Below are 25,290 nucleotides of genomic sequence, written 5' to 3'. Positions count from 1 at the left end.
GATGGTAATTTGAATTTTATTTGGTCCACAAGAAAATATTTTCCACAAAAAATATTGTAAAAATATATTGTAGTGTGTTTTATTTGGGAATACTGATGTGCCTTAGTCCAGAAACGTCAACTGTACAAAGTTGTGCTGCAGTTAATGTATTTTGAACCATTATTAGAATATCAAGTCAGTCACATCATACCCACTCAGATTAATCTTGTTTCCTGGAGAAAATATAAAGCAAATGTATTTTTAACTCCTAAATAGAAGTAAACAGTTTTGCAGAGTATGCCAGTCCCAAACTGGAGTGCCTTTATTACACAAAATGAAGTCAAAGAATCAAAGGTAACTTAGTTGGAAACCCACTGTCAGTGGCTCTAAAACTCTAGCACAGCTTAGCATAAATTTGTTTTGGTGAAGAAGTCTTTATTTTTACAATGTATTAGTATTGTGCCTATTAAATGTACATACAGCAGAGCTCTGGGGAGTTATCTCCCTCCATCTCTTACCAGACTGTAGCACTGAACAGATTTATTTTCTATTAAGGGTAAGTGCATTATTTATAAGGACAGCATCCTGTAAAAGAGATGATTTTCCTGGTGAGAAGCCGTCTCCCTGTTGTTTGCTTTCCATTTGCTGCTGTGCCTTCCCTGAAGTGCCAGTGTCATGGAAAGCATCCTAAAGCAGTTGGAATTGCACTTGGGGCCACTCTGGAGCTGCTGGAATCTTCAGGCACCAGGGAGTGCCAAGGTTGGTGGCTGCAGGTGGGGGACTGGCTGGGCCACCAAGCAGCTGGTGCTGAGTCAGCCCGGGGGCAGCTGTGGGGCAGGCAGGGCAGCCACCCCACAGGGCAGCCACCCCACAGGGCAGCCACCCCACAGGGGCACGTTTCAGGGTGCCTGGGTGACCCCTGCTCTGGGAAATGCCAAGTGCTGATCACAGGGGATGCTCTGGTGGAACCTCAGCTGTGCTATAACTCTCTCTGCCTGCTCTCAAAAGGGCATCTGATATTCCTGAAGAGTGTCAGGTGCTAAGGCCACATCCAGAGGAAAGGTTTGAGACGTGGCAGCAGGAAGCACTGCAGCACCTCACTGCCTGTAAGTGCCTTGTACAAGGGCCAGGGCAGATCCACCTCAAGGTGCTCTGACAGCCAGTGCAGTTTTCTACCTGCTCCTCACCTGCCTGGCCAACAATGGCTGTGCAGCTTTGGCTTTTTAATTACTGTGGTTAGCAGTGTTCACATTCTCAAGCCCACACTCATGTTAGAAAGGTTGGCCCTTTTATTTTCTTTTTTGTATTAAAGCTTTATTTTAGCTAGAATAAGAATATTAATATTTTTTAATACTGAGGTTAAGCAATATCCAATTGATATGTACTTGATCAGTGTTTTGGCTTTGCTTTCTAACTCACACTAATATATGGAGGTATTTTAAAGCAAACAGAGTATGATCAAATATGTGCTGTAGAACTTGAAGGAACATCACTTATCAGGAGAATTTAAGTGAACCATAAAACCTTGGTCCCACTTTGCAAATGGCTTTGAAGACAACTATGTAACTTCAAAGAGGACGACGTTAACAGCATAAGCTGATTTTGTTCCCTTTTCCAGCAAAAGCCTGAAACAGCCTTAATAGCAGGTCACTGGGAATCCAGTCTGGTCACTGGGATTTAATGGCAGCCTTGTGCTGTGTCATAGAGAAGCATTTTTCACCCTCCATTCCTGATAAAACCACTTCCCCATATAGGTGAATTTCAAATACCTAAGTTTGTGTCACAACATTTGCAAAACAGCTCAATTCATAGACTGTCTTTCTACAGCATTTGACTTGGTCCTCTTTTTGCTTGCTTCCCATTGCTTGAAAAATCATGCTTTGGATCATTTACTAGAACTATGTGTACCTTTTAAAAATAGTAACAGCTTTAGCCAGTATGGAAAGCATTTCTCTATAAAATGAAAACAAAATGGAAAACATTTTGATCTAGGAAAAAGAACTATGTCTTTTAAACTGGGCATCACAGAGAAAAGAACAAACAGGTGGTAAAAGCCAAGCTGTTGGAAGGCCTTCACTTTGTATAAAGCATCAGCAACATTGTACCTTTGGGATGAATGAAACAATCCGTCGGTGTCCTGATGTGTCTGTGGTGCACTCGAGTGCAGTGGGTCAGGCTGTGAGCCCTGGGCAAGCAGGGAGCTGTGTGGGGATGCACTGGGGGAGAAATGGAGCCCCTGAGCTTGGGGCCTAAGGCTTGGTCCCTAACTCTGCACTCAGGGCACTGCTCAGGGCTGGGGCTCCTGAGGCTCCTGCTGGCATTGCCATGGACAGGTTTGCCCATGGGGAAGCAGCAGCCTACAGAAGCTGAAGGAAGAAGATGTCCTATCCCAAGGGTGATGCTACAGAGTGGAATTGCAGTGAAATGCAGCCACAGCTGCCATGAAGCAAACTGTCCTAAAGCACTGCCACACCTCTGAAGGTTCCTTTCACCAGTTACCAGCAGTAGTTTTTGCACATCTCTCTGGGTTACAGTAAAACAACAAAACCAAATCCTTCCAAACCGGCACCCTAACACAAAAAAAACCCAAACAAAACCAAAAAACCAAACAGCTTTGGTCTGAACACAGCACCAGATGTCATTAACCTATCTCACTGCAGGGTTTTAGAGACAAGCTCTCAAGCATTTACAGAAGCATCTGTTAATGATAATGCACTGCTTATCGACACTGGCACGTTTCTCACTGGTTCACTTCAATGGAAGGTGAATAGCATCATCATCCAAATGGCTCCCTGAATACTACTGGGGCTTGCAAAGCGCCTCCCATCACCTTCATTTTGCGATTTTACAGATTTGGTTAGGTCACAGAATCAAAAGTAAAATTTATGACAGCAGTAACCTTTGCTACATGCACACCTTGATTTCACTTTAGCGAAACGCAGACAAATCACCAAGCACGGAGAGTTCATCTCACCTACAGACAGACCACTGATCTTTTATGCAGAACACAGAAATAATCCACGTTTTGTCCTCTGTGGCAGTGCTTGTAGAGGTGCAGGGCAGCCACAGTCTTCTCATCCCCCTTTTAACGCTGATTTCTGCTCACATCCAACACGTACAAAGACAGAGTACACTCAACACATGGCTGACAAGGAATGACACTTGACAAACAGGTTCTACTGCGATCCAAGTGGTTTGTTAGCAATCCAGGCTGAAAGGCAGATTTTCTCAGGCTCTCCCTGCAGACACCTCCCCACGGTGATGCTCAGGGGACAGCAGGGGCTGTCCCGGCAGGAGGCTCAGGGCACGTCGCTCTCGATGAAGGGGATGTCGCTGTACTTGCTCTCGGTCACCGCCCACTGTTTGACCGCCTGCTCCAGGATCTCCCGGGAGAGCCGGTGCGCGTAGTCCAGCACGGCGGCGCTCGAGGGCCCCTTCTCCTCCGCCTGCACCGCCAGCAGCGACGACTTCTCCCCAGCACAGCCCTCGCCGCCTGCCCCGATCCGCTCATCCTGCACAGCGTTGGAACCTTGGAAGGCAGCCTTGGATTTGATGCATCCCATGGTACATTGGAAAATGCAGCTGCAAAAGTCAGTTCAGCAGCATGTTTGGATAACCTGGAAGCGGTTCCCTTGTTCGGTAGAGCGTTGCTGCTTCTTGCCAGTGGCTCCAGTTATTTTCAAAGAACAGGACATCTCCTTTTGTGCTTCTTCTGAGGAAATCTGTCAAAACAGTGTTTCACATAAAGGCAATAAACACGTTACCATTCTCAGTGAGCTCAAAGGAAACGTACATTCACTACAGGCGCTCGGAGAAGCGGCTTAAGTAAATCTCTGCCCAGCGTGTGTAAAATGTTTTTATCGGTAACATCCATCTACTACAAGTAGGCAAAGTTTGACCTGAATTCACGCTGCCTTTGAATGCAATTCCCAGGATGGGATGTAGGCCATCTAGGAATGTAAAATATTATAAAAAGAATAAAGTCTGTTTCTTCCAAGCTGACAATGCGTTATGCTTCTCCTGAAACTGCAAACAAATGCTGTTTAGCTCCAGGGACTGCTGCTGCTGCTGGAAATAAACACCAAAACCACCCCAGAGCAGCACCACACAACCACCATAGCCAGAGTCCAATGTCATGGCTGTCACACGCCCTCTGGGCACAATGACACTAATTCCCAGTGTCATTCTGCTGTTGCTGAAGGAGGCTGGAGCAGGGCAGCCACCAGAAGGTATTCACAAGGAACAAGAGCTGGTTTTGTTTTTTCCCTGGAGAGGGTAGGGAAAGCAGCAGCAGCCTGCTGTGATCAAGGCAGAGCACTTGAGAGCACAACAGAGCCAGAGCACCATTCTCACTAGAGCAGGACAGCTCTACACCCAGAGATGGGAAAGTGACCAACAAAACACCTGGCAGGGTCCTTTTCGAGTCCTTTTCAAGTCCTCAAGATCCAGAGCTAGTCAACTCCAAATATGGGTTTTGGTTTACTGGCCTACAAAGCTGTTTCTGGGGCTACTTCCTCTCAGGCAAAGCAGAATCTCACGCTACGCCTGACTTTGCCTGGCATGCGCTTACCCACTTATCAGAGTTAACAGACTGCCAGCCAAAATAAAGACTGCACAGCACAGAAACCAACTGTTCCCTGCAGCTTCACCCAATGACGTTGTACTAAGGTCAGCCAAAGTTAAAGATTTTTTGTAAATAGCCTTTGAAAACACACAATCGTGGCAAAGATGTTAAGCCTTATTTATTTCCTTTATACGCTGGAGGAAATTGGGGCTCCAATCCAGTAGCCTGATCAAAGGCAAATATTTGCAGAGGAAATCAATCCCATTTGCAGGCAAATGGTGCTTCACAGGTAGGATGGGACTTCCCCAGTCTAGCAGCTGGCTCAGGAGAACCTTGAACTTGTCCCAGATTCCTGGGACAAGCTCCTGTCCTCTCTTTGCTGCTTCATAAAAACCACTGCTACCTGTTTGTAGGGCTGAAGTGCAGCACAGAAGGAGTGGCTGGCACTCCTGGCAGGAAGTCGGTCCTAAAGGGCTCCAGAAAGCACCAAGTCCACACAAACGGTGCCACACCTTTAGCTGTGTAGCAGGACATTTCAGCATTGTAGAGGAGCATTTGTAGATCACCTCAGTGAAGTTCAGTGAGTCTCTTTGCGCACACTGACCTGTGCAGCACGTGCCCAGTGCTTTGGGACAGGCACTGTAGTCCACAGGCCTGTAACACAAACCCTGCTGCCAAGGGCTGACCTCTACCTGCAGTTTTACCCAACACAGAGGAGAGCTAAGCTATCAGATTTTTATTTCAATATCTCATCATTAAATGAGTAAAGACTGGATGGATAACTTGTTATTAGATGAGTAAACAGCAGGATTCCCTTATTACACAAAAAACTACATTTATCCCTATATCTATACCCATGTCTGTCCATAACATACACTGATCAAACTTACCATGCCTCCAGACCAGAGGCCTGAAAGCAATTCAGGCAGCTGAATAATTCAAAGCTTTAATAGTAATATCTTGTGAATGTCTAATTTCAATATTTACCATCAATAAAACATTAATACTAAGCACTTCCACTTGCTCTTCTGGACAAATATGTAGCTCCAAATACATGGTAAAGAATCACTGACAGCAGGTACCACCCAGCACTGCTGAAAGCTGCAGTCTTGATCCAGCCAAGGTAATGCACAGCTGCAGTGTATTTTTATCAGAGTTTAACCTTGACACTTTCCTTAAAATAGACTTTTCAGATTTGGATTTTTTCATCCAAGTCTGGAGCTATGGTTTTCCTTTTTTTTTTTTTAAGTTTTTTAATGGAGGTCTGTTAAATAGAAGCTATCTTTAGTTAGGATTTTATCATTGCTTTCATTGCTTTAATGTTTCCCATGTGCAGCTGGAGATTTCTGTTAGGGGACACCAGCAGATGAGTTAGCGTCTAATGGAAAGGACAGAATGGGAATAGAGGGAGGATAAACTTCTCCTTAAAGCAGGTAGGGAGAAATTCCCTAAGGTCAGCATCTTCCTCTGCAGAACTCACCACCTCTGCCTCTTCACCTGGGCCAAGTCAAATGTTCCTGGGACTGTCCTACACAGAGGGCAGGGTGGCCCAGCTTGCAGACAGCAAGGCAACTCACAATACAATTCAACTGTTCCAAATCAGTTGAGCTTCAAAGCCAAGTTATGGACCCAAGTTTAAATTCTTGCCTGTTGCTCATTTCATTCTTTACAGAGCTCAGTGCTTTCCAAGCCACTGCAGTGAGTGTTACAGTGCCTGGTCTACTGGAGTTAATAATTGTTGGCACAGAAATAATTGCAAATGAAGCTGCCCTCAACCTTTTGGCTGCTTCCTTGTTTTGCTGACAGCCCTTGCCTGCACACACATGGTGAAATGCTGTTTAAATCCTCTCTGCCTAACTCATCTCCAGAGTGTTAAGTTCTGACAGATTTTAACATCCCTACCTTTCCTCTCAACGCTCATACCCTGAGAGGGAAAAAACCCAACAAATCAGAGTAGCTCATTTTACTCCCAGCACGATGCTGCATCCTGAAACTGCACAAGGCCAAACTGTGTGATAGGAGCCTGCTTCTGTCAGTGCCCAAGCTCTGCTCTGAGCCAGTTGTGCCTCAGACATCACTGCAGAGATGGTTCGGGGCTCAGGCCAAGAGCTCTGCAGTTCCTCACGTGACAAAGCTGCTGGGCTTAGCTGGAGCCAGGGGTCAGCGAGCTCTGCTTGCTCTGCTCACTCTCAACCAGAAGCTAAAGCAGCACCATCAGAAACCAGAACTCATCTTCTCTTTTTAGAGACAGATTTTACAGTGGGTGAAATGCTGATTTATTCATCTGAAAAATATAGGCTACTAGTTGTGCTCTATTTTACTGGATGTACAGTCAAAACGTTTTTAAATGCTTCATTTAACTTCAGCACAACACTGTGCATGACTTTAATGGAAGTCTTGAAAACAATCAATTCTGTATTGGAATTGGAAGTTCCCAAGGACAAGTTCAGATGTTTTTTCACCTAATACTTTATTTACTGTGGTAATACTAGGAGAGAGAAAATTTTGAGGAGGTGGTAGCTGAACTCAGCAGGCACACTAGGGCTAAGCAGTCTCTTTGCCAGCCTGGCAAAGTGTTTCCTGCCAAGGTAAGTTCATTTCTACTGAAGGAAACAGAAAAATGGTGACAGGATGCCTGCAATTCACTATTAGAGAATATGAAATAGAGGAAAAAAGCATTAATCACATAACTGCCATTAAAAAAAACAAACGGGATTTTTAAAAGCATTAAAATTCTCAATAAAAATAACTGCAAAAAGGTAAATGTGCAATATCAAAAATTAATGGTTTCACTGGCCTCTGGAATACACCAGCATAAGATGAAAACAGGCAGAAGAGCAAGCATTTTGCTGTTATGCAACATCTGTAGCCATCATAAGCAGGTAAGTTCCTGCTGTCATCTACTTTTTTTCCATTCATGAGAACCTTACGAAAAAAACCTTGAAGTTCAATATTACACTATAAGAAACTGCTTTCTGCAACACTTTATGTTACAGCAGTCACCAGATTAAAAATAAGCCAAAGTTTTCAAAGTAGCTTCAAAATGTGCAGCTTTGCCCAGCTGAAGGCAGCAAGTAATTCCTGCTGTGACAGAGGCAAACTTGTGAGTTCAGATATGATTCTTCCTCCAGCAGGGACTTTCAGTTTTCCCCTGGGTATCTGCAGGAGAAGCTCAGAGTGCCACTTACCAGAACCACGTCTGTTTCTAACAGGTTGTCCCCTCGTCCCCAGGAGAGCACAGACAACTTCACGTCTGGGAGTCTGCAAAGGGAACCCAGGAACAGAGCTTAGCACCCTCCAGGACGTCAGAGGTGCACAATATTCACCAGCAAGGTGATGAATCTGTAGTGCTGGCCTTGCACAAGGCTGCCTGCCTTTCTTCCCACTCAGAACTTGACTTTGACAAAGGTAAAAGGATGATACAGCACTTAATAAATTAGATTGAATGACAGGCTGCAACAATTTACACACAGCACCTAATGCTGGGCTCAGAGTGGGGCCACTGCTTGGGCAAGGGGCTCCTGACCATCTTTAGGATGCCAACCTCTCCCACAGCAAGTCCAGGTCAGGAGGATTTCAGCAAGGATATGGGAAGGGTATTGTGCCCATCTGTTGCCCAACCTCAAAAGTTCTCTCCCATTTTCCCTTCTCCCTCTCAAAGCTTCTACTGAGACCTGGACCATCCAAGGACACAGGGAGAACAGTCAGACAATCCCAGTGCTGCCATTATCATAGAAACAATAAACTCTGGAACAAAGCTATTCAAAGCTGGAGTTTGGGCAGGTGACCTACCAGCACAGGTAACCAAACAGCACTCAGGCATCTGCACCTCTGAACTGCACCCAATCACTTAAAATATTCACACCCTCCATGTAATAACAGAGAGGGAACCCAGAGCACCCCTCTCCCTTCCAAGGTGGGCTGTAACTCAGGAGCACTCGTGGCACTGCCTTTGGATCCTCTGCAGCTGTGAGCAGAGCAGCAGCACATAACTGGCAGAGGCATGAATCATTCACTCAGTGCACAGCATCCCCTCCATCCCTGCAGGACTCTGAGCTCCCTGTGCAAAGCAGCCCCAGGCAGAGGCTCCCAGAGCAGTCCAACCCACCAGGCCTTCAGTTCTGCTCTCCTGAACATCCAGCTTCCTGCAAATCCTACAGAGGAGATGCACTGCGTAACATTTATTAGAACAACTCATCCTAGGAAAAGGAAGTTTTAAACAGCTACAGTTACTTTTAGACAAGCACAATACCAAAGATTCTGCTGCCTCAGGCAATCACTGATACCCAAATATCCCAGAACAGCTCAGGACATGAAAAGCAAAAATTGAGCTCTCATTGCTCTCAGAGCCATCCCCTCCCTCTCCTGTCGCTTAGTGCCAACAAGAGATAAGAGCTACAGATTGAAAGGCTGCATGCAGCAACTGCAAACAACTGCTGTGCAGGATTAGCATGGAAGGGAAAGTCTCCTGGTTATCTGTCTCAAGGAATGTCCTGGAATTTCAAAGGCTCGGGTTTTTCCCCCTCCATGGCGAGAATTGATAAAGCTTTTCCAGGCTTCTAAGCCAGTTTCTAACTGAATGGGGGAATTATAAATTTGCTTTTCCAAATCAGGCAGACCTCTAGTTTACTTTAATAGGTTTTTCAATAAGAGCACAGCTGATCACAGAATCATAAATTTGCTTTGGTTAGAAAAGGCCTTTCAGATCAAGTCCTACCATTATCCCAGCACTGCCACGTCCACAGCTAAAACCTGTCCCTAAGGGCCACATCTGCACATCCTGGGCACCCTTGCAGTGAAGAATCTTTTCTAACACCCAGCCTAAACCTCTCCTGGCACAACCTGAGGTAATTTTGTCTGGATCTATTGCTTGTTACCTGAGAGAAGAGACTGAGCCCCACCTGCCTACAACCTCCTTTGTCAGAGTACTGAGTTATTTAATGGAGGCAATTTCCATGTCAAATTTCATCTCTCAAGCACTTTAGCAATGCAGTTAAGGAACACTGAAAATCTTCAAACTAGAGGGAAAAACAAGACAGAAGAAAATGTTTCTTCTTACTTCACTTTATGATTTACATGCACAGTGCAAGTGGGGTGTTTTTGCTGCTAAATAGTACAGCTGTGTCAATGTGAGTTTTTATACTGACAAACTCTGGAACTCTAAAACTAGCACTGACTTAAAACAAAAGTTAAAGAAGGCAAAAACCCCCATAAAATCAAGAAACAGTCTGGCCCCTCTGCAAGACACACACCCACAGAAGCCAGGAACAAAAACAAGTGCTTTCTGCACCGTTCTAGCAATCTTACCCAAGCTTTGGGAGCAGCAAACCAAGGTGAAATACCAAAAGAAACCGTTGGGTGAAAATACCAGTAGTTCAGAGAACAGCAATGCCAGTAGGTACAGCCCTCAGCAGCCACAGTGTTATTCTTCATCCAGGAAGAAGAAGTCTTGTTAAAAGCAAGGAACATTGTGTGCTTGGTAGCTGTCTAATTTCATGAAAGTAAAACTGTACCCAGTTGGCCTGTCCTGAAATCCTCCCTCCAGTGCAGCAGTTTATTCACCAGAGCTGCACACACAGTGTGAGTGCCCCTGTTCAACAACACAGCTCAGGGGGCAGCCCAAAGGCCATTGGAGAACAGGATGCTAAAAACCTCTTACAGGTTCTGTTCATATTTTATCTCAGTTACTTGTCCAAACAGCTGTATAGACTGCTGTTAGTGCAAATATAGACAGAGATGTTTACAATGTATTGATGTTTTTTTCTCCAGTGTCTCAGAATACATGCATGCACCAGTACAGACTCTGCCAGACCACAGACAATAGGAAACATTAATTTAACTACCACAGGAACAGGAGAAAGATGCCTACCATTGATGGAAGCCTGTTTTCTAGGAGGGTAACAGTAAACCAATGGATTTCCTTAGCAATTAAGGCCTTGGAGTGAGGCTGGAGAAGAAAGGGCATGAAGAAGATTCAGGGCTTCTCAGAAACTCCATCTGCAGAAAGTTTAGCCAAGACTTAAGGAACCCAACTACAGAAACTATAGAGGAATACCTTTGGAAGGGAAAGCTAATAGTGACAGAGGAAATCCAAAATTCTCCAAGACCTCAAATACAAAATAATGCTCAAAACTGGTGAGTGAACAGAAATAAAATACCAGAAATGGATATAAAGATTTTGATCTATATGTACAGCTGTTTCCTTGCCCTGCGTCACACCAAAGGATGCAGGTCCAACACTTCTTTCAGCAAAACCCACAGGTCTTGTAATTATCAGCCCCTCCCATCTGTACTAGCTGCAAATCCATGGTCTGAACACCATCCCCACAGCAGGGGAAAACACAAGGCACACCAGCAAAGGTGTCAGAGACACTGGCCAAGTCCCACACTGAGGTTAGACTGCTCTAAGGCACAGCCCTGGGCCCAGACAGAGCAGCCTCTTGGTTTATTGCAATGCTCCAACGCTGTAACCAACTAGAGTGGAAACAGGAATTTTCCTACATATACCACAAAACTTCATCCCAACAACTCAATTATGGAGTCACAGCCTTCCTACTAACAGTCCTCTTCAGGAACCCATTGAGACATTAAGCTGCTAACTCTCAGACTAAGGCTCAGGATCCAGCCTGGTTTGTAAAGGTGCATTACTGTCCTCCACAGGTGCCTGGCAGAGACAGAGCTGCAGACAATGAAAAGGGATGCACAAATCTTTACGAGCAAGAAAAGCCCCTCCTGCAGCTCTTGCTGGCTGCTGCCCAGCCTGGGGATCCTGCCAGCAGGAGCTGAGGAGCAGCAGCAGCAGCAGCTAGAGCAGCGGATCGGTGCCTCAGGCTGACAGGGTCGGCCTTTATTGTAGTGGCTGTCACAAGATTCAACCACGAACATATGGAGCTGCAGAGCATAAGGTATGAATGAGGGACACTGCCTGCCTTTGTGACACCCTCAGGAAGCTGAAGGCTCCGCTGGAGTAACACAAATGAAAGTCAGAAGGAAGGCGATGGTCAAGATCTGCCCAAGATGAACCACAGAAGAGCACAATAAAGGCAGCGCACGACCCTATTCTGTTCTTTAATCTCCAGAAGCCAATTATAAAAAGGGAAATGGGAATTAGGAATGCACCAGGAAAGCCATCTTTCCACATCTCACATAGGAAGGCACAGGAGAACACAGCCCCACATTTTAAATCACAACTCTGTTACTACTGATTTGCACAAACTGAGGAGTAAGAGAACAAAGTGAGGAGCAAACAACCAGATGCTCCAGCTGTACAAAAGCCGCCCCGAATTGCAACAAAGAACTTTGTCAGCCTTAAAAATCACTCTGTCTCACGGCTCTCCCCCGGTATTTGTTTCCTTGAATTCCACCACTCCTGACGTGCCAGCTCCTGCTTCCAGCAGCTGCCGCCTTCGCGCCTGGGAAGCGGGAAGGGCCGGGAGCCAGGCGAGGCAGCCGTGCCCGCACAGCCTGGCACCGCTGCCAGCCCTGTCCCCCAGGACCCTGCCCACGGAAACACCTTGTCCCCAGGGACAGGAGCGTCCTGGGGCTCTGCTCAACCCCCTTGGGCAACTTGTACCAAGCAAGGTGATTTTAAAGCAAGAACGTTCTCAGCAGAACGTGATGTTCAGAAGAAAAACTAATTTGTATGTACTTGAAGGTTAAAAATGCCACTTTGTTAAGGGTACAGGATAAATCCCCGCATTTTTTCCTTTTTTAAAATGACTATATTTAGAAACCTAATTTGGATTGCTACTTACTGAACTATGAGAAAGCATAAAATATTTCTAAATGTTTAAGAATTTTTGCCATGATTCATTATTAAATCTGGCATTATTAAATTTGTATTTTATAACATGCCAGATGAACATAACCTGCTCTGTATAAGAGTCAGTGTGGAAGCCTGGAAAGGTGCTCATGGCAAAGCAGGGGCTGACAGACCCTCACATCACCTCGGCCGGCAAACACAGCAGCCTCACGTCTTCCCCACAGCAAGAACAGCGCTAGGAGAGAACCAGCCACGCCGTTCACCTTCCCACTCCGCATCACTCCCACTGCTGTCCGTAGCACCACCTTTCCTCAGAGTGCTCAGGGGGAGCGGCACCTCCGCTTTGCCCAGTTCGGAGGAGTCCGCGGCCGGCCCCTCGCTGCGAGAGGATGGCAGGAGTAAGGCGGCAGCACCGCCGGCTGTCCTGACAGACCCCAGCTCAGAGCCCGGCTCTGTCTCCCCGCTCTCCGGCACGACACCAGCCCGAGGCGGCCGAAGGCCAGCGCTGCCCACGGCCCCGCGGGTGCGGCCGCACATCCCCGCTCCCTCCCGGCCCCGGCGCGGCTCGGGGCGATGGAGCCGGGCACATACCGGCGCGGCGGGGCGGTGTCCGTGCGAGCAGCGTGCTGGAAGCGTGGCCCCGCCGCGCACGGTCCCCGGCCGCCGGGCTGCCCCTTCCTCCGGCGGTGCCCGCGGGATCCGGCCCTCGTCCCACCGACGCCGCCGCCTCCTGCAGGCTCCTGAACGGCAAAGACGCAAACCCACCGTCAAAGTCCATGCTGGGAGCGCCTCCCGGCCCCGCCCGGCCCCGCGGCGCTCGCACAGGTAGCGCCGGGAGGGCCCCGCGCCCGCCGCCACTCCCGCCGCTCCGCCGGGCGCTCCCCGCCCTCCCCGGGGCGGCGGCGGCGGGGCCGGGCGGGGCCGGGGGCGGGAGCGCCGCCGAGCCCGGGAGCGGCGGTGCCGCGGCCCCGACCTGTCCCCCGCCGGCACCTGAGCCCGGCCCGCAGCCCCCGAGCGCCCCTGGCCTCGGCGCTCCCGCCCCGCCCGGGCACAGCCGCGCCTCAGCGCCGGCACCGGCCCTGCCATTTAAAATAAGGGAAAAGGGGAAAAATCACCCAGGCAGGAAAGGCGCCTCTCATTGGCTTCTCCTCCTTTAAATCCTCCTCCCTCTCTACTCGGCCCTAGTGAGGCACATCTGGAGTGCTGTGTCCAGGTCTGGGCTCCTCGGTACAAAAACACCAGGAGCTGCTGGAGAGGGTCCAGCAGAGGGCACAAAGATGATGAGGGATCTGGAGCACTCTCTTACAAGGAGAGGCTGCGGGAGCTGGACCAGTTTAGTCCAGAGAAGAAGAAATGGAGAGGGGATCTCATTAATGCATATAAATATCTCAAAGGCAGCTGCCAAGAGAATGGTGCCAGACTCTTTTCAGTGATGCCCAGCTACAGGACGAGAAGCAGTGGCTACAAAGTAAAACACAACAAGTGCCACCTCAACATGAGGAAGAACTTCTTTACACTGAGGGTGCCAGAGCACTGGAACAGTTTCCCAGTGAGGTTGCAGAGTCTGCTTCTCCAGAGACATTCCAAACCCACCTGGGTGCATTCCTGTGCTCCTGCTCCCCTGCCTTGGCAGGAGGCTGGATGCTCTCCAGAGGCCCCTTCCAACAACCCTAACAGTTCAGTGATTCTGTGAAATATGGAAAAGGTGTTCAAAGAATGGAGTTGCCATATAAAAGCTTAGGGCCATCAGCATTGTGTGTTCCCCTCAGCCCTGGGACAGCACTGAGGTGCCAGAACACATTGAGCACACAAGGACCGGCGAGCTTTAAAGCAAAAGAAAACAGTGGAAGAGACTGGGGGAGAGGCCTGGGTGATGCTTCTCTGATTTTATCCTGTCAGGCAGCATCAAATCATGTACAACCACAGAGAAGTATTAATTATACCAAAGCTTTTTAGGAAACACCCCCATTCCAAAGGAAAGCTTCCAGAATGAAAGCTGAGCAAACTAAAATAGCATTTTCAATTTTTCAAAAATAAAAGCTATGCTAAAAATGAAAACTATTTCATAAGAGAGGCTGCAAACAGACACCCTGGGTAAAGCATTCCTGCTTTTGGGGAGTTCTTGACACCCAAACTACTGCACAATACACACGAGCACGCCTGGGCATCCCCTCTGGGAGGCTTTCATGGAGCTCACACCTGGCTGGGGCTGGCAAACAGCACCCCAGGACTCACAGGAGTCTCCTGGCCCTGATGGGACAGGCCTGGGGACACAAGGCTCATGCTGGCCCTGGCTGGTGCTACAGCAACAGGCTAAAAGCCAGAGATGCTGCAGGGCTGGGCACTGTGCTCGTGCCCCTCACTGCACTCAGCACTCACTTCCAGTGTCTGTGCTGAGCTCTGGCTAAGTCTCCCATCTATTTAGGCAGGTTTTATAGAATCAGAGAATCATTAGGATTGGAAAGGATCTCCAAGGTCATCAAGTCCAACTGATAACCTGGCACTGCCATGTCCACCACATCCCAAAACCATGTCCCTTAGTGCCACACCTATGCAGCTTTTCAATACCTCCAGGGATGGTGACTCCACCACTGCCCTGGGCAGATTGTTACAATGCTTGGCCATTCCTTTGATGAAGGAAATTTTTCTAATATCCAACCTAAACCTCTCCTGGCACAACCTGAGGCCATTTCCTGTGGATCTGTTGCTGTTACTTGGGAGAAGAGACAAAGCCATCTCACTACATCCTCCTTTCAGGTGGTTTAGGGAGCAATAAGATCTCTCCTGAGCTTGCTTCTCTCCAGACTGGACCCCCCCAGCTCCCTCAGCCCCTCCTCACATGACTCTCAGCCCCTTCACCCAGCTCTGCTGCCTGCTCCTGGGCACACTGCAGCACCTCAATGATTATTGCCAAGCAGGTCTCCAGTTGTCAAGTAAGTTTCTAACACATTTCCAGTCAGTCATTGCCTTGCCAAGGAATTTCTTGCAGTGCTTTCAAAGCCAAAGAAAACACTGCACTGGTAGCATTCATCAAGAGAAGCACCACTGTAACTGTAGCTGCTGGTCACAGATTACCCATTGCATGCTGGAGGGGCTGCAAAGGGCCAGCAGAGCCAGGGGATGGACAGGTACACAAAAATAAGAACAGCATCCCTCTGCTCCTCCAGTGGCTGGGAAACCCTCCCTAACCTGGAAAGCTGGGGGACAGGGAGCAGGCAGCCACCCCTGCATACACCACCAACAAAATCCAGCAGCTCCTTGTACAAAAGCACTGCTGCTACAGCTGTTGTGACCACCCAACAACAGCACACAATATTGCACTCATTACTTGCAAACAGTCCACCTGTGAATTAAAAACCCCTCATCTTTTACTAATTACTGCCTTGGGGCCTGGAGAAAGCATTGTGCTGCCAAGTGCTGGGTGCAGGGTTTGTACACACTGTGTGTGCTGTGTCATTTCATCCAGCTCTAATGGGAGCCATGCTCCCTCAGAGACCAAAGGCAGAGTTTCTGGGGCTGGGGTGCAACAGGAGACCAAAGCTCAACCTCAGGTCCTCACAGGTGTGATTTTTTAAGTGACAAGTTCCCCAGGCAGGATTAAGCCCCTTGGGCACTCAGCAGGTGCTGCAAGGGTTTACAGGGGCAGGTCTGAGGAGCTCGACCACCCAAAACCTGTTAAAGCTGGTGACACTTTGCCCTCTGGTTTCAAGGAGCTTTGACTCAGGACTTGCTGACCTGGGCAGATCTTGTGCAAATGTTTTATTACTGTTTTAGCTCATCTGTAGGTGGCCAGAGGAGAAAATCAAACTCCTGGCCCTGAAAATTAAAACAAGATGAAGTTCTGGAAAGGTATGGTCACCTTGCATTAACACAGTGGTATTGCTACAACAATGACTTTTAAACTACATCCTGTTTTTAAACAAGAATTTTGTAACTAAATTATAAATATCTTTGTATAGGCTTATGCCTACTGTGCTCTTTATTATTCTAGCCTGGTTTCTAATGCAAGTTTCTACTTTTATCTTCAGCTTTTAAATGAATGCAGCTCCCACTGAGCATCTTGGTGCCGTGGGGCAGACATTCCACAGGCTGCAGGCACAGCTGGTGCCTGGCTGGATCACTTCACTGCATCCCAATAGATAACAGTCTGGTCTAGTGCACTGCTCATCTCCTGTGCCACCACCCAACAACAAGCCTTGGCCTGAGCAGCAGCACCTCAGTGTGATGTGGCAGGGACAGGGAGCTAAGGAGAGGGTGATACATGTGACAAGAACCTCGAGCCCGTATTTATTTCTGGGTGCTAAAACAGATTTAATATTTCATTAGCTGTGGAGCTGGCAAGACAGCTGATTATGTTGGGCTGAGGCAGAGCAGTCAGTGTTTTTAAATGCAGAGCATCCGTTTGAAATGACTACAGCCAGGCACAGGCTAGGCAGTCAATGAAATATTTAGCTGGTAAAGCATTTCAGTGTGCAGGGCTGGGGCCAGACATGTGTGCTGTGATGTTAAAAACCACAATACCCAAATCTGAGGTGCCCCAGCCCTCAACATGGAGGCCTCAGAGGTGCAGCAGTTGCCCAGAAGCTATGGGGCTTCAAGGTCCCCACCCTGTGCCAGGGTGCAGGAAGCCTTGCTGGGTATGGACTAGCTTGGGAGGGCACAGGCATCAAAGCCTTTCCTGCAACTCAGCTTGCCAGATAATGCTGCCTCTTGTACCCTTCTCCCAAATTTCAGTGAAAGCATTTTCCTGTAGGAGTAAGGAAGGCACTCTCCCCTCCAGAAGAAATAGTTTTAAAGCAAGTTTGACTTTTTGTTGTCATAAGACCTGGTATTTATTTTATTAGCTATTTTTACTCATTATTTGCTTATTGGAATTTGCTAGTTCTTCTTACAATATAGGCCAAACCCTCTAAATTCTTGGCAGGTCAGGTCCTGCTCTGTGTGCACATGTTCACCCCAGAGTGATGTGGATGCAGCATCAATCCAGCTGCAATGAGGGAAACTGGTGCAAACTGAACCACAGAAGTCAGGGAATGGTGTTAGCATTGGAACTGCTGGAATGATATCCAGACTGAAGGATTCAGCAGTGCTGAAGCTTCAGAGGAATCTGGGTAAGGAACTGCTAACCTACCTCTTTTGGGTTAAAATTTGTCACTTAACAACCTCTGCACCAGATGGCAAAGTTTTAATGAGTTTGTCCAAGGGTAACAGAATAAATGAAATCTGGTTTCTCCCTCCCTCTGACACAATTTTATAGTTCCTGCCCTTGCTACCCCTTCACAGTTCCTCCACATCTGCGAACCCCTCTCCAAGCCTTCAATTCCTCTTCTCTGTCTCACACACCCACAATATCCTACACTGACTTCTGGACTACTCACATGCACTTCTCCCTCAGCTCCCTCCCATATCACCTGTAAATAGTGCCCAATTTCCAGTAACCCCAGCTTTCTTCCACATCTTCTCACCTGAGCTGTGTGGTTGGCAGCAGTAGCACCTGCTCAGGTTTTGCCAAGGTGCTGTTCAGATGCTCAGTCCATCAGTCCTGCTCACCATGATGCTGGGTCACATTCTCCCTGCCTTTCCAACAGAAAGCAGAGAAAATACAACCATTTTTCCCAAGCAGTGCTTAAGTTCAATTAAGAAGCCACTGATGTGGCATTCAAAAAAGGATGACAAAGCTCCATGAATTTACCCAAATCCAACCACCAATTCAATCCCTAGTCAGAGGTCACTGGTTGAAAAACTTGCTCTGTTTCTCAATTCATTTTTTAACTGTACCGACAGACCCTGGTATTAGGGAGGGCTTCACTGAGGCACATATTTCTAATTCAGATGAGGAGGTAAAGGAAGCCATGACAAGCACTCTCTGCCCCAGGATCTCCCCCCCAGCATGCCCACAGCCACGTGGTGACTTTACCAAATCTATTTTTACGTGCAGTAATCCACTAACTGCATGGGTTGGAAAATGTTGCACAGTCTGACAAGAATCAATATAAAGTCTAAAGAGGTATGAAGCCCTGAAAATTTTTGTTATTGACTAAAACCTCCTAATAATCCAAAAGCCTTGAAGTTGTACCTGATATGCTGTGAATACATTCTAATAAGTATTTTAGTAGAGTTTCAGAATCAAGCCCATAATGCAAAGAAGGTCACTGCAACACAGCTTTATAGACTAAGGAACCACCATCTAAATAAAGGTTCTATTTTCAAAAACCTTGTGCATGGGAAAGGTGTTCTTTTCCTCAACTATGGATTTTTCTTTTGTTTACCTAATTCTTCTTTCATTATACACCACTCTCATCTGTTTTTGCTGTTCTACACACAACCAAGATTTACCAAAGCCTTTTCTCAGAGCTTTTATTCTCTTAAAAATATTTCCTTGGGGTTTGAAAACAGGTTGATTAAAAGCAAGGGCAAATATGATTGCAGGATGCCCCAGCACATGCCATGGCAGTCCCTCAGTGCTGCCCTAGTTTCCAACTCTGTTACTACCAAAAGTAAATGACAGTGGGGATTGCACGACTGCTCCAAACCTTAGGGCACAACATTGATTTCTAGATCATGATTATTTTTGGAATGTCCCATCCTCCTGCTCTGAAAAAAAGGTTTGATAGCTTTTACATTTAAGTTAAAATACAATAGAATATAGAGGTAAAGCCTAATTCCACTCTCTTGTATGAAGAGATCCTGAATATTTAAAATAGGTTTAGCACATTGCTATTAGTTTTACTTCTTTTGGTATTAGCTGGATGTGCATGTACTGCTATAATTCAAAGAAAAACACAAAATCAGTGCGTGCACTGAACTTTATACCCATTAAACAACTCCCAGCACTTTGTGATTATCACAATGAGACATTTGGGGGAAGAACTTTTTTTTTTTTTTCAATGATAAAATACCTCATTTAGCAGCAGAATTTGAAGAACATGCTCAGTTTCACTCATGTACTTACACATCAGTGTATCCTGCAGGACTTTATTGGATAGGGGCTGAGTTGCAGAAATTCATTTCATCCAGTCAGCAACACCTGTGCAAAGATATTTAGAGCTGCTTAAGTCACCATATTTGCAAAATTTTCCAGGAAAAAACCCAGCATTATATACTTAGAATTTCTCTGGATGCTTAAAAATGTGCTAAGAAGATAATTATGACAAAGTTACACTATAAAGGCACTCTGCTCAAAAAAATGAGATAGAATATGTGGGCATTTTTTTCTCCCATAGAACAACCTATACTTAGCATCAAAGTGAAAAAGAAGAAACCAGAATCACAGAATGATTTAGGCTAGGAAGCTTCTAAGCTAATCAAGAAGAGGATTAAAATAAATGACATGTTTCTACACAGCACAAATGTTTATCCAACTGAGTGTAATAGTTGTTAGATCTTTTGTTTCAATTAGTGTAATTAATTTTATTAGAAACTTTTTAATGGAAATTTTTTTGGGCAAATTTAGGAATCTTTAAAATGAAATTTTTGCTCCTGAGGCTTTCCAGGTTTTGTGTCCTGGAATGCACAATGGTGCTGACTCCCTGGGCCTCTCCAAACTCTCCCCAGGGGCAGTGAGGTCAGTGTCTCTGAGTAACCACAGACACCCAAAGAATTGAGAAGCAGACAAGAAATTGTGTATTAATTCTGACTGGAGATGACAGTTTTCCAGAAGAGGGGAATTTCTTCCAGCAGGGGGAGATGGCAGTGAGCCCGACCTGGGCTCTGCACTGCCAGAGGAGTGCAGCCTGCTCCCCTGGTTACACTGGCCCTGGGTAGGGCTGATCTCGAGGCCACAGCAAGAACTGGGGTTGTTTTTCCCCAAGAAACCTCTCTGGGTGATGGCTCCTTGTGTGGCGTCCGCAGAAGCCGGGTGCTAAATCATCACAGCAGCACTGCACATTCATTGTGGAGCAAAACACAAACAGCAGCAATAACCCCCCAGCAGCTCTGTCTGGGGAAGAGGCAGCTACAGCTTTTGTTCAGTCTGTTTATGAAACTGCAGATTGTGTTTGGCAGGAGGTCAGCAGCGAGTCTGAGCATACTCTGGCTATGAGAGGCAAAGTGCACACCCAGGGCCCAGCAGCAGCCCTGGTGTGGTTTGCACCAGCCTGTGCACTCAGGCACTTACCTCCTGCTGAGCAGAGACCATCCCTATCCCATGGGCAGGGCTGGAAAACAGAAATAGATAGAATAAATAACAAATCTTATTCACTTTTTTTTCAAATAAGGAAGTATATTAGGCACAGAATATTCCTAATTTATATGCAAGTCCTCTTTTACTTCATTTTTTATCAGTACCTAACAGCACTAAGGCACGAAGCCTAGGCAGACATGCAAACTGCAGCCCTGGAAAACCCAGGCTGCAGCACAGCAAGAGGATTAACCAAACATGAGGCATTAGAATATTGCAAAGAGGATCAAAAGAGATTTGTGACTGAAAAGCCACCCACCAGAATTACAGTCAGCTGAGAAGCTGGACTGAGAGAAAGTGGGGAAATGTTTTGCATTTAGATGTCTCCTAGAATAAACTTAAACTTCAGGATGTGTGCTGCAATACACCATCAGATCAAGCTTCCCTGTGACATGGAGCTGCAAACAAAGCCACCTTCTTTCTATACTGAAAACCAGAGCTTTGTGACAGTCAGATATTAGCTGGAAAAAAGCAAGAATCACATGGAAATATGGTCGCTGGCACGCCTAAAGCAAAGAGCCCTGAGGGCAGCAACAAAGCAGTAGCTGTACAAAAACTGCCATGCAAAAGGAAACAATACAGAGAAGTAAGAGGAACTTAAGACCTAATCTTGCCATAACATTTTCTTCTCCAAAATAAAAGTCACTGTTGGTGTTCCCACTCCAAAATGATACTAAAATTAATTATTAAACAGGAAATTGCCTCCTAGTAGAGATAAAGACAGACATCACTGCAGGCGAGGTTGTGGATCAGCAAAGCAGTGACACACTGAAACCCTGCTCCCATCAATTTTATGACATCTGTAGACATTATTGTACTTAATGTAGGGAAGTAATGTGTTTCAGAGCAATGTTGTACCCACGTCTGCATCTCCAATTTTCACACTGAGATCAACATTATTATGAGCACCAACTCCTCCCTTTTCTTCCTCCTCTGCTTTGCTTTCACAGCTTGCTTTGGCTGCACCTGCCTATCTTTATGTCCATCCATAAATCTTTCCTTCCTCCTCCTTTCTTCAGATCCAGCGGGAGAGGGGAGGGCATGAGCAGCCAGGTGGGTGTGTGGCTGTTAATTGAGCTTAACCCAGCAAATTATTTTATCCCAGCTTTGTTCAGAGTAAGGCATCCTGCCCCTAAGAACTAGTTCTTCATGTGTTTTTAGGGACAAGGCTAAAGATGATGAATGGGTATGAAATGCAGAGTTTTTTCTAGTACCTACAGTAAGCCCCCAAACCACCTTTCTCTATCAGATCAGTTTCTCCACCTTGAAAGATTAAGATTAAGCAGTACAAATATGTGGAAGGGTGAACTCTTGCTGCCATGAGAGCAGTGGGGATGGCTTTTGCTGCTTTAAGAGCCTGGCCCACTTCTGTCAATGCTCCTGGAGGGCAGGCCTGCATCCCCCCTGGCTCTCAGGGATATCTCAGGCAGCAAAGACTGTTCTGCCATGCAGAACTGGGCAGTGTGCTCAGGAGGAGGGCAATAAAACTGGCTCCCTTTGAGCACAGGGCAAATGGATTTTCAAATGAGCCAGAAGAAATGAGCCAGAGGATGCCTTAGGAAGAAGCTGGGGTAGTGACTCTCTCAGAGGATACATTAAAGCAAAGATAGAAGATAGGGGACTCAAGGATACAGATGCTGAGGAATTGCATCCCTTGGGGAGATTTATGGGTGACTGAATCTGAGCTATTGCTGCTGCTGCTGAAAACTTCCATTTCCTTAAATTGCCTTGCTGGCTGAACTCAAGCCCTCTGTACTTTTTCTCATACACCAACATCACCTTTTGCAGCACTAATGGCAAATAAATTCCTTTATAAAGTCACAAAATTACTTAAACTGTCACTGAAATGAGAAGATAAATTTGAAATTAATTTTCAGAAGAGTCTAATTTACCAACAATGTCATCATGATTACCTCACATAATAAGTATTTTGATATCTCTACACATTATTCAATACCCAAATGATCTAATTATCTTATCTGAGATACCATCCAATATTAAATGTCCTTTCCACTCTATCATGAGGCTTTTCAGCTGCATCATCTTCATATCAGAACTCTTGTGCACAGGGAAATTTATGACATTATACAGATCAAATAGAAAGATACAATATAGTTTTTGGAGGTCATAACTAGAAATATTACCTATAACCACATAATGCCAAAGAAGAAAATAACAAATTTGATTCGTGCTATAGGTAGATGCCTATACATATAACTTCGCAATCTGATTTCAAGAGAAAAAAAATAACTTTTAACAGGGAAAAAGTAATTTATTTGGGAGGACACGACTGTCTTGAGGACAACATAAACAAGTAGGACAATTCTGCTGAAATAATGTTAGTTGTGGATGGTGTGTGTAACACTTACTCAATGCTCAACAGAGATTCAACAGAGCATGAGCTCCATTTCAGGAGCCCTTTTGGACTAGAGTTCTGCTTCAAGTCTTGTTTTTCCCAATTTCTCGTTAATTTTATGATATCTATTCCTACCTTAAATATAGCAGTGGAAAGAATATTTCAGTTGGAATATGGAGTTAGATGGCATCAGATTGCTACACATTTACTTCATCAAGGCAGGGCTTTGAAGAAAAACTAATCTTGAGTGCATGCAAAAAGAAAATTTATGACAGGTGATGGGTGCACCTACAGGTTTGGGACTGGCAGAGGCTGCTGAGCTAAGCCAGGGCTGGAGCTTGGGGCAGGCCAGACCTGCAGCAAAAATAAACAGCCACAAATACACTGCTAGTATGCCCTGAGAAGTGATGCCTAAGCATTGGGTTAGGCAAAGACAAATAGGGTTTAGGCTGGAAGGAAACTTGGATCTAAGGCAAAATCTTGTTTAGAGAAGCCTGCCAAAAACCACCAAGGTTACAAAATTTATCTGTGGAAGTTTAATGGCGGGAGCTCCAACCTCCATCCATTTTCCAGCCATGTCTGGCTTACAGAAGAGTATACCTTGAGCAGTATGAACTGATGCCTGGTTTTGTTATCCAAGCAGAAGTGTACATGAGAAAAATGTCATGAGTATTTCATGAGAATTAAACCTCTTTGGATAAGCCTCTGGCTGTTTTAGGGTGCAGATATCTGGTATCACTTTGGTTTGGGATGTGGCTCTGAATTTTAACAAGGACAGATATGCACCGACAAACACATACACACACATGGAGTTTTGTACCCTAATAATCTATAATCCAGTAGCTCCTAAAACTAGAACATGCATTGCAGGGGTTTTCAGTATGATTATATAGTTATGTTTTAATAAAGTAGTTAATGTAGGAAAATAAAGTAATATCTGAGAGACAAATTTACAAAAAACCTGGTAATCTCCCAGGTAATCTCCCAACAACCCTATAGCTTAATATTAACTTGAATAACTTCTCACTCTCTTTCTGGCTGTCCCTCCTTCCCCTTTCCTTCAAGTCAGAAATCTGCTTTTTGATGTCTGAATGAAAGATTGTTCATCTCACACAGTTCAAAGTTCAAGATCCTGCTTGTATGTAGCATGACCTCTTACTAACTGGAAAACTTTACTCAAATACAGGCTTTGTGATGAGAGGCCAACAATTGGATGCAGTTTCCACAGCAAACTTGTGTCACTTAGCTTGAAAACAAGCCTGCATTTAGTGAATTAAAGGAGTTGTTCAGTGGCCCAGCTAAGAGCTCACAAACACACACAGTCTGACAAATTCTTTTCAGCCAGCGTCAACAGTATCCACAGACAGACAGGCATTTCAAGCCTCACTTGTTCTGAATCAGAGAGGACGAATCAGGATGAACAGTTTCAGCCAAACAAGAACATTTAGAGGTTTTATGTATCTCATCTAGGAACAGCATCACATCGTACCAGTAAATAAATAAATAACTAACCCACAAATAAATAAATAAATTACCGAATATGATCCTTTGAGCTTCATCAGTCACCTTTTTCTATACCAGAAAAAAAGATCCTAGGCCACTCCATCTTGCTTATGGCCGTGAACAATTTCCTACCTATTTATTATTGCCTTGATTTTAATTAATAAAGTAGTTAGTAACATTTTTTCTTCTGAAGTCTTTAGACAGAATTGATGTAAAATATACTAGATAAAGGCCTGCTATAAGTAAAAATATTTTTGAACAAAGATGTAGCTGCTGAATCCACTTCTGAGATTCCCTGCAGGCTTACAATACAAGCACTCCAGTCCAAACATAATGACAGGCACAATAAATTAATGACTTGTATTTATGAATATAACATTATTTCATGGCTGGCACATACACGCTGTTATCACATCATACTGTCATAATATTTGTTTGATGTTCATATAAGGGCACAGTTAAGAAGAGACTGTTCATCACCTTTTTATTAAGGTGACAAAAAAATGAGAACCATCTCTCACTTGGAAGAAGCTTGTTTGGAAATAATTTGAAACACTAGCCCTCTCAGGAGAGGCAGCAAAAATATCTCTTCTATCATCTTACAAGAGTAGCCTGTGAGCCACGTTAATCATCTTGGACTGAAATTTATAACAACATATGGGAGACTTGCCTCACTATTATTAGAAGTTGCAAGTTTCATATGTGTTCCTCAACTAATTTAAGGGTCACTCCTGCTTCGAACATTATACCCCAAGTAATAAGTGCTATAACAGGTCATTTGCATTCAGGAAATTATTTTTGGAAGAAGCTCCTGCTTGATGCAAAAGGGCAAAGGACACTGGAAACTGAAGTCTAGAGCTGACTTCTCTTGGGCCCTGATCCACACAGCTTTTGCAAGTCCATGTGATCTTTTAATTAAGTTTCAAAGGATTTTGATAACATCGCCT

The 25,290-nt window shown here is 45.5% G+C and overlaps 1 protein-coding gene across 9 annotated transcripts in view; it reads right to left on the bottom strand.

Moving 5' to 3' along the window:
* Positions 1-2: 2 nt before the first annotated feature.
* AKAP19 (A-kinase anchoring protein 19) overlaps positions 3-25,290 on the bottom strand; it is a 38,402-nt gene continuing 13,114 nt past the window's right edge. For 3 of the 9 annotated variants that reach the window (XM_077181159.1, XM_077181161.1, XM_077181160.1), the window contains 4 exons: positions 20,422-20,461; positions 19,258-19,332; positions 7,732-7,804; positions 3-3,701 (listed from right to left, as the gene is read on the bottom strand). In XM_077181159.1, the coding sequence (XP_077037274.1) occupies positions 3,279-3,542 (264 nt within the window). In that variant the 5' untranslated portion in view covers positions 3,543-3,701; positions 7,732-7,804; positions 19,258-19,332; positions 20,422-20,461 and the 3' untranslated portion in view covers positions 3-3,278. The other 6 variants (XM_077181162.1, XM_077181158.1, XM_077181157.1 and 3 more) reach the window with 6 other exon arrangements.

The sequence above is a fragment of the Agelaius phoeniceus genome, chromosome 7 (assembly GCF_051311805.1).
Source record: "Agelaius phoeniceus isolate bAgePho1 chromosome 7, bAgePho1.hap1, whole genome shotgun sequence".
NCBI classification, from domain to species: domain Eukaryota; kingdom Metazoa; phylum Chordata; class Aves; order Passeriformes; family Icteridae; genus Agelaius; species Agelaius phoeniceus.
Note: the sequence above shows the minus strand (reverse complement) of the source record. Positions and strands in the feature narration are given on the sequence as shown.